The sequence below is a fragment of the Lynx rufus genome, unplaced genomic scaffold (genome assembly GCF_022079265.1).
Source record: "Lynx rufus isolate CCGP_SWC_20201006 ecotype Redwood Valley unplaced genomic scaffold, mLynRuf1.p SCAF_6, whole genome shotgun sequence".
Classification (NCBI taxonomy): Eukaryota; Metazoa; Chordata; class Mammalia; order Carnivora; family Felidae; genus Lynx; species Lynx rufus.
In genome coordinates this window covers 11,121,888-11,132,017 of record NW_025814878.1, presented here as the reverse complement: position 1 = coordinate 11,132,017, position 10,130 = coordinate 11,121,888, and the positions used below count along the sequence as shown (strand labels likewise).

The 10,130-nt window shown below is 40.1% G+C and overlaps 1 protein-coding gene across 1 annotated transcript in view; it reads right to left on the bottom strand.

Annotated features, from left to right (window-relative positions):
* Positions 1–2,478: 2,478 nt before the first annotated feature.
* Positions 2,479–10,130, bottom strand: part of KATNA1 (katanin catalytic subunit A1) — a 41,928-nt gene continuing 34,276 nt past the window's right edge. Inside the window, exons 7-11 of the mRNA XM_047102401.1 lie at positions 9,540–9,698; positions 5,174–5,300; positions 4,520–4,654; positions 4,080–4,206; positions 2,479–2,832 (exon numbers count right to left, since the gene is read on the bottom strand). Coding sequence (XP_046958357.1) covers positions 2,634–2,832; positions 4,080–4,206; positions 4,520–4,654; positions 5,174–5,300; positions 9,540–9,698 — 747 coding nt within the window. The 3' untranslated portion in view covers positions 2,479–2,633. The remainder of the gene's footprint in view (positions 2,833–4,079; positions 4,207–4,519; positions 4,655–5,173; positions 5,301–9,539; positions 9,699–10,130) is intronic.

Here is a 10,130-nt window from a genome sequence, read left to right as displayed (position 1 = left end):
GGTATAAAAACACCTCCCGGGCAAGAATTACTTCTTTGTAAGAGCTCCTTTCACACACTGGCTGAGACCAAGGCTCAAGTCCATTAATGAGTCCATCAGTATCCTGGAATTAGAGCCCTTGCTCTTGTCGTCCTTAGTGCCGTTTACCCTTCAACAGTGTTTGGTCTCTTTTTAAAAAAACTTCTCTCATATTGACATCTATTTTATAATGTCTAGGATATATATAATACCTTTACTCCATGTGCTCGATGTTTTCTATTGTGTTTTATTATCTTTTATTGCAACCCATGATTTTAAACACTTTGTTCAAGAAAGTAGTGACTGGCTTTTAAAACCACCTTAGGGAAGAGGGGGTAAAAAATAAAACCACCTTAGATTTAGGCTAAATAGATACGTATGTGTGGGGGAAAGATGACAGGTGGCAGAGTGAAGGAGTGAGGTTTCATTTTTGCCTAGCTGGTTTTAATAAGGACTAACAGCCCTGTGAAATACACTTTCTCCATGTTATAGAAGAATAAGTGATAGCATGCAATTTAAATTTAGTTTGATCCTAAAGTCACCCAGCTTATAGTAACTCTTTATGTCCTTCCTCAGAGTTGCTAGAAATTACCAGCTCTACCTCCAGTGCATCCATTAAGCATGATGCTTATAGACTCTAGTTAAGGAGAACAATGTAGGAGGCTATGTGGCCAATTGGAGAGTGTAGGCTTTGCAGTTAGCAGAGCCCTCTCCTGCCTTGCCTCCTTACCAGTGACACCTGGGACCATGGTGTGACAGTCTTTTTTTTTTTTTATTTATTTTTGAGAGAGAGAGAGAGAGAGCACAAGCGGGGAAGGGGCAGAGAGAGAGAGGGAGACACAGAATCCGAAGCAGGCTCCAGGCTCTGAGCTGTCAGCACAGAGCCCGATGCAGGGCTTGAACTCACAAACTGCGAGATCATGACCTGAGCTGAAGTCGGACCCCTAACCGAATGATCCACCCAGGCACCGCAGCACTCAGTCTCTTTGAGGCTCTGTTTTCTATGGTTGAGATGATACAATAAGTTGTCTTCTACAGAGTAATCCTTGGGGTGTCTGGGTGGCTCAGTTGGTTTTGCGTCCCACTCCTGATTTTGGCTCAGGTCACGATCTCATGGTTCGTGAGTTCAAGCCCTGCATCCGGCTCTGCACTGGCAGCTAGGGGCCTGCTTGGGATTCTCTCTCTCTCTGCCCATCCCCTTCTGTCTGTCTGTCTCTCTCAAAATAAATAAACATTTTAAAAAAGTAATCTTAAATGAGTATCTTAGGTAAGATTGTATGCCATTAATTTTTGTTTCATTTATTAACTTATAGTTGCACCATTAACTGTTACTTTAAAAAAAAAAAGCGTTTATTTTGAAAGAAAGAGAGAGAGAGGGAGAGAGACAATCCCAAGCAGGCTCCGTGCCACCAACACAGAGCCCAGCTCGGGGCTCAGTCCTGCCAACTGCGACATCATGGTCTGAGCCAAAACCAAGAGCCACTGAGCCACCCAAGTGCCCCCATTAACTGTTATTTTAATTATGCACAGTATCCATGAGTGAATGGGTTAATGAGTCATTTTTTAGGGTACAGTGAGCAGCGTAAGCTTACGAGAATTTACTTGCCTACAGGGCAGCTCATAGGTAGGCAGAATAAAGTCAAGCAAGAGTGTACACGGGGCGCCTGGGTGGCTCAGGTGGTTAAGCGTCCAACTCTTGATTTCTGCTCAGGTCATGGTCTCACGGTTTGTGGGATGGAGCCTTGTGTCGGGCCCTGCAGTGACAGTGCGGAGCCTGCTGGGGATTCTGTTTTCCTCTCTCTCTGCCCCTACCCTACCCCCCTCTCACACACTGTCTCTCTCAAAAGTAAATAAACTTAAAAACATTAAAAGCAAGGGGCACCAGGGTGGCTCGGTCAGTTGGGCGTCTGACTTCGGCTCAAGTCATGATCTCGTGGTTTGTGAGTTCGGGCCCCGCATTGGGCTCTGTGCTGACAGCGCAGAGCCTGGAGCCTGCTTCAGGTTCTGTGTCTCCTTCTCTCTCTGCCCCTCCCCAACTTGTGCTCTGTCTCTATCAAAATAAATAAACAAAAAAATTTTAAAAATACATTAAAAGCAAGTATATACAGATACATATTTTTTTCCTTTTAAGTGCATTGTAAAACGAAGGGGCTTTAAAACTCTCCCAGGAAGAGGAGGGAAACCACTGGAACGGCAAGCAGGAAGGCGCACTAGGCGTGGTTCATGCGTCACTGGCCACTTGTGTAAAAATGTTAGGGAATTTCCAGTTATCCGCTGGCACCCAGGGTGCTACAGCCAGTCTTACTCCTTAGAAGGAACGGCAGACGCACAGGGGAAGAGAAGACGCTGTGCACAGAAGTGCGTAGAAAGACGCTTTCCAAGCTAAGAATCACATTTGTGCTGCAACATACGTGCTCAGTGAAAGAGAAATGGGGTAATACTAAAATAAAACAAATTTGCTTGCAGCTTTAAAAAACTGCCTTTATTCAGAATCGTTTTTAAAATCTTACCATTATGAAAGTTTAAAAAAATATAGCACTCGGTGCAATGAAATACTACATTTAATTATTATTCAAACACTTAAGGCAGGTTTCTCACAGTTTACATGTGAGAATTTAGCATGATCCAAACTCAAATATCCATTTCTCGTATCTTTCAATATCTGCAGCAGAAACTGACTTAGAAACTTTTTTTAAAGCCATTTCAAAATCCTCCATAGTGGTAGGCATGTGCATTTCCTCTTTTGAAAGATTTCTGATTTCTTCTGGGGTCAAACCTTCAATACGCCTTCTCATTGCCATCAAGGATGCATCCCTAGTTTTTAAATTAAAACACACACAGTGTTATTTTGATTGAATATAAACCTGGGGAAAGAAAACTTTTTCAGTATGTGTTACCACTCTGTTATTATCCATACTAGACATATGTAGTATTGCACAGAATCTTGTATCAGATACAAGGCTTGTTCTGAGTTGTTTTTTAGCAGTTAAATCTTCCAAGATGAAAAGAAGGATATTAGTTTAAATGAATGATACTGAGCAGGAAGCCCGAGGAAAAGTAAAAGGGCATTAACAATGACGCTAGCAATTGAATTTCTTTCTAAGTGGCCGATAAAATAAACATCAGAGAAGAGAGAACCTGTTAGCTGAAAAATATTTTCTACCTGGGTAAGAAAAACTAAATGATCAAATCAAGGTGTTTCTCTTTTCCTTTCTGTATTAGTTTTGTTTGTTTTTGGGGTTTTTATGGTTTTGTTTTTAAAGAAGAAACTTCAGATTTAAGGACCTCTGCTTTCACCAAGTTTCACCTTGGATAACAGCCACCATTTATGCCAAGAGGCCTGCTGGGGATTCCGTCTTCCTCTCTCTCTGCCCCTCCCCTACCAACCTCTCACACGCTCTCTCTCTCAAAAGTAAATAACCTTAATAAACATTAAAAACAAGTATATATAGATATTTATTTTTTCCTTTTAAGTACACTGTAAAATAAAACACAGCTGCTTCACAGACACACATTAGTTTTCACTAATCCTCACAACAACCTGCGTGGGGAGCTTACTTTACAATGAGTACCTTGCTGATAAACATATGAACCAATACTTGGATCAGGACAAAACCTACTTGAATCAACTGGATTAGAGATTTGTTTCTTTTTCACTGCTGTTCCTATCATATTCGGGACACTTGCCCTGAAAGTGAGATCGTACTCTCCTTGAGTATGCCCAATCAGTTCCACAGTTCTATTTCTTACAAAAAAGTACATGCAAAAGGCACAGCAACATTTTTTTAATCCGAGAATTGCTGATTTTCTATATTACACCAGTTGTTCTAATACCACATTCTCAAACTTGTCGTTTTCAAATGCACCACACTGTTCAGTGACATGCAAAACACTCAAATTCTTACCAGCACCTTACCACGAACTTAATACCAAAACTTGTGTCTCTGACTAGAAACTGTAATATAGGTCTTTATTCTTCACCTATCTTATTAATTCAGCGTAAAAGCTTCCTAACAGAAGTTAATACCCACAAAAACCTATGCTTTGAAAATAATTCATACCTGCACACGTTGGTAATGTCCGCACCCGAATAACCTTCCATATTTTCTGCTATACTTGCAAGGTCAACATCATCAGCCAATTCCAGCTCACGTAGACTTATTCGTAACAGCTCCTCCCTGCCTTTTGCTAATGATGGAAACAAATTTTTAAATGTTAAGCCTTCAACATAAACATAATCAAGTCTACTTTGTATAAGAAGTTGGTTTTCCAATTCTTAGAGCTCATTTGCTTAAAAATTTAAGAGACACTCCTTGCTATTTAAAATTTCCTGGCATCGAGGCTTTCAGGTTCTAGATAGAGCCAAACCAGTTAATACAAGCAAAGACATCCTACAAGTGTCTCCTTAAAGGAAAGTCAATTAATTCCAGATTTTAAAATCTCTAAGCAAAACTACCTAACAGTTAACATGAGCTTTCTGACAAGATTCAAATGAGGATACCTGATGGTAATGGAATATAGATTCTTTTCTCAAGACGTCGTCTTAATGCCTCATCAATATCCCAGGGAAAGTTAGTAGCTGCCAGAACCATAACCATCTTGGAAGGGTCATCATTTTCAGAAGCACCCCCAACACCTACGAAAAAGGGTGAGGAGAATGTAAAAAGACACTAAGTCAGTATACAAACTAAAGCTCAACTACTTAAAGATCATCTCATATTTGGTACTCAATTACAAGGTAGTGTAATTGTTAAGCCTCCCTACGACTTCTTAAGCTAATTGGTACATAGATGAATTTGGGGCCCAAGAAAACTTAAGTTTTAGTGTGCAAAAAAGAAAAAAAAACACCTCAAAATAGATTTAATCAAAAGACCAGCTCAGCTTAACTGTATACCAATTTCTACAATTTTTCAAAGCATCCGTATCCCTGAGGCAAAGTTATTTGCACTTATTTCAATTTCATTGCTAACAATAAGAAATCCGAGCATATCCCACGAGGCTCTGTGAATCGCCGTTATTTCTGGCATGTCCCCACAGTCAGTGTACCCAGTATACCGTCAACCTCCAGGACCTACTGCCAGCCCTCTCGGGTCGTCTGGAGCGCGTGGCTTAGCGCCAGGAGCAGAGCTCAGTCCGTGCGCAGACGCACACATACCATCCATCTGAACCAGCAGCTCTGCTTTCACCCTCCTGCTTGCCTCGTGCTCTTCTGAAGTCCCTCTGCGACTACAAATGGAATCGATCTCATCGATAAATATGGTAGCCGGGGAGTAAAATCGAGCCTAAATAAAGAAACCATGTAACACCAGGTTTTTATTTCATTTAAAAATAATCCAGAGCAATCAGGAGAAGAGCCACAACGCATCTGTCTCGTCCTAATTCTGGGGGGAGAGGATAACCGGGAACAGCTGAGAGATCGCGTCTAACATAAGCTTACCATATACTTAAATCTTACATGGCTTTTTTCGTGACACTAAGTACTTGAGCTGGCAATATATATTTACTCACGAGTGACACACATACAGAATTACCTTGTATGCTGCAACAATAAGGACGACAATGGCCGGAAAACATTTACAGATATTTGTATGTGTTCTCAAGTTCTAGAAAAAACTGGTTACAGACAACCATTACCTTAAATAAAATCACATAGATTCCCTCTAAGAAATCCTCATTAAATTGCCATTTTTCATTTGACAATACATTTATTACAGTAACTAAAGAAGTTCATTATTAATCATTTTTAAATGAAGTATCCAAACTTACAGAATCAATGGACAGGAGGGTTTGAAGCTAAATGATGGCAAAGATTTCTCAAAACACGGCTTAGTGAACCAACAGCACTTTTCAAAGGTTTTTCGAAAAATAAAAGTCTGCAATGGCAAGTGAACATTATGGACTTGAACACGCAATTATACTGGGTCTACAATTCTCTTGGACCATGAATTATATATAATCTAGCATCCTCTAAGAGGCAATTCACTGTTTTGGAAGCACTGTGCCTCCAAAGTATGGATTCAGTTTTAGTCTGTCCACCGGGAAAATCCTTACATTTTTAAATCTCATTTTCTCTTTTAGTTGAAAATCTGAATTCTAAGTCATCAGTTCCCTCCACAGGAACAATCTAATTTTTTTTTAAGTTTATTTATTTCGAGAGAGAGGGAGAGAGAATAAGAGTGGGGGAAGGGCAGAGGCAGAGGGAGAGAGAATTCCAAGCAGGCCCCACGCTGTCAGCACAGAGCCTGATGTGGGGCTCAAATCAGGAACTCAGGGATCATGACCTGAGTCGAAATCAAGAGTCAGACGCTCCACTGACTGAGCCACCCAGGCGCCCTGTATAATTTTTAATAAGGTGTCCTGATTTGATTTTAGGTAGTACGTACAAAAATTTTTGTACTCTTTTCAAATAATAGGAAAAAAAATAGAGGAGAAAACAAGAAAAAAAAAAAAGCACCCAAAAAATATTCTCAATTGAAATTCTATCAAGAAACCACCTGTCAACAGAGCCTACACTAACAAAAATTAAATTTCAACCTACTTGTTGCCATACGAAGAAAAAACCTAGTAGATTCTTCCCAACTATTCAGGGTCTGCAGAATGGTCTGACTTAAAGCAGAGGCTACAAGGCACATGTAAATTGGCTTTGGATGACATGGAAAATATTACAGAAAGATTCAAATGTTTTGGCCTGCACAGCGTCCCTTCTGGTAACAGAAGTCCACCTTTTCATTCATTAACCATCCTTTTACGTTCTTGTTCCACTACTTCAAGAGAGGCCAACTCTTTTGAAGTTACAGGGGCATCATTCAGGCCTGGCCAATCAGATCACTCCCAATTCTCTAACCAAAATGATGGATTGAAGCACGGGCATGCGACTCAAAACAGGCCAAACATTAATCCCTGGAATTCTGCTGGAAGAACTGAGAGACGAGGCCTAATTCCTCTGGGATTACCTTAAAGACAATAAACACAAGGCTTAAGGCTCTGATAGCTATCTTCACCACCACTGAGGACTGCCCCAAATCAAAGCCAACCCACAGGAAAATAGAGGCAAAGGTCAGAGAGACATTCCCAAAAACATCTGAATTGCTAGATCTTGGTAGGTCTAAAAATCTAAAACATAACCTCCAAAAATTCCTAGTTACATGACCCAGTATATTATTCTTTTAAACTCATTCGAGTAAGTTTCTGACACTTGAAAATGAAAGTTCTTGACAATGCAACAAAAATTATACCATTAAGTTTTTGTATGTGTTTGTTACCATGTCATGAGAAAACTCCTGTATACACTTATATTTATGTGACATTATTTAAAATACAAGCCTTGAGGCGTGTTTGCTTTGAGAGATTTCTGGGGGACAGGGGTGGGCCCTCAGGGAGAGGCAAGTCCTCTATAGAGCAGTCAAAACAAGATATGAGAGGCAGTATCACTTTACTCCATAAGAGAGCCCATATGGTGAACAGAAAAAAAAACAAACAAACAAAACAACTAAGCTAGTTTTAAATCTGAGCTCTAATCAAAAGTCGCAAAGGCAGAAGCTCCAAACTGTAGGCACTGGCTTGTGATTAAGCCCCTACCTAAGCAGGCAACTCAAAGCGGCACATTCCAGATAAGCAGGCATTTACTTAGAGATGGTAAACACCAGGGAAGCCAGTAAAAAATAAGCTGTTTGATACACCTTCATAAACCTCACTATAAAAAATAATGTAAATTAATACTTTGAAACAGGCTTCCACACAGAAGAAAATGGTCAGTTTTCTCAAATATAAACCCTCCATTAGAAAATATATCAAATAATTCTTAAACAGAACAGCTAATTTCTATTTGCCCTTGTGAGTCAGGCTCTGTATTAGACAATTTATATGCATTAGCTTGTTTCACAGAAGTAACTCCTGTCGAATGGTCCTCTTTTTATAAAGCAACTGAGGATCAAGAAAGGACTCTGCCCACAGTTACCAGCTCGGAAAGCGAGAGAGGAGGGGTCTGAACCCAGGCCACCTGGCTCTAAAGACGCCCTACTTCGCCATTCACTCTACTTAGCTAACATTTTTAAAAAGCCTAGTTATTCTGGAATCCTGACAGTAGAATTTTCTTTCCCCTGAAGCAAATAAATGATCTAAGAGGTTCTCCACTAGATTCCTCTAGTGGCATAAATTATTGATAAGCTATTAAGAAGAACCTGTTAGAATTTGCATCCTGCCTTGTAAGTTATCGAACCTGAAGGACAAAATAGGAATTGAAACAGAAGACTTTACAGAAAATGGATAACCTGGGGCACCTGGGTGGCTCAGCTGGTTGAGTATCTGACTTTGGCCCAGGTCATGATCTCGTGGTCCATGAGTTCAAGCCCCGCATCGGGCTTTGTGCTGACAGCTTGGAACCTGGGGCCTGCTTCAGATTCTGTGTGTCCCCCTCTCCCTACCCCTCCCCTGCTCATGCTCACTCGCTCTCTCAAAAATAAACATTAAAAACATTTTTTTTAAAAAGACATGGATAACCTGAAATTATATAAGGGTTTTCGTTTGCTTGTTTTTATTCTGAGCCTAAGGAAGTAAGATCTAGCGTCATTAACATAGCCATCTAAGACTTCATCCATGATGGAGTCTTTAGAGTTAAGAATGCTAGCCATTCTCTATAAGTGTAACTCTGTTCTAATACATGTAACTACATGATTTTTTTTTAACGTTATTTTTGAGAGAGAGAGAGAGAGAGACAGACAGACAGAAAGAGCACAAGCAGGGGTGGGGTGGAGAGAGAGGGAGACACAGAATCCGAATCAGGCTCTAGGCTCTGAGCTGTCAACACAGAGCCCAACACGGGGCTCAAACTCACGAACTGCGAGATCATGCCCTGAGCCGAAGTTGGACACTTAACCAACTGAGCCAGCCAGGCACCCCTAAACCACACAATTTCTTAAATGAGGCAAGACTGAAATCATCAGTGAAGCTTAGAGTCTGAAGTCTAAAAAGCTGTTGAATTCAATCTAAACACTCTACCAGAATTTGTTGAATTATATTCCTTCTGATATTCAGATTAGTGGGGGTGGAAGAAGGAAAAAAGAAACTCAAAGTAACAAGCAAAGAAGTAACAATCCAAAGACTGGGGCATTAAACGCAAGGTATTTACTATCTAGTTAATAGACTGGAGGTGATCTAAGTTCCATAACTACTTGATTTTCACCATTCTGCATTACTGTTATGACAGTGCATTTACCATATTATACCTAAGCCTACTGATTTAGAAAACAGAGTAATTTCAAACTCTTATAGCAGGTTAGTAATGCAGATCCCATAATGTGAGCATGCCCATAAGCCATCAGAGATGGCTCTTCCTCTAGAGGAAAGGAGACACGGAAAAAATCGATTTACTCATGTGATTAAAGGATTCTAGCTTCGAAGGCACGGGAATCCCACTCTGGGCACATCACCTTGCCTCACTGTTCTACACACTGGAGATAGTTACGGCTCACTTTCTCCCCTTTTAGAGGTAAAGAATCTTTAGAGTTGGCTCAAACGTTCACCATTTCGAACAGAAGACGGACAAGCTTCTCGGACTCTCCTCTGTACTTGGAAGTCAGAGTGGATGAGGACACATTGAAGAATGTTGTCTTGCATTCCGTAGCTACTGCTTTAGCAAGGAGGGTCTTTCCTGTGCCGGGTGGCCCAACCATCAACACTCCCTGTTGCGGAGACAAGAACATAAGTGAGAGATTTACCTGCCACTGTTCTAATTCATAAGAATTCCATTACTACGAATTTGCAACTAATACATAATATTAAGACAAATAAAACATAAACAAAAGGATACCTTAGCACAAATTTACTTTTCTCATTATAAAAGGTAACTACATTAGTAAAAATCTGGAACTCAGAAATGAGAAAAATATAATCAATATTATTGATACTATAATAATCACACTCTAACACAAATACTAATATTATTTGGACATATTTCCTCCTAGTCTTTTGGTTGAACAAATTAGTTTTTTTGTTACACAGCTGTACTCAAAGTAGGTCTAGAACTTTGTAGCTTGCTTATCATTTCATATTTCAAGAATTCTTCATAAGTGCAGTTAGCCATCAGCACATTTTCCAAATCCAAGAAAGGTTTT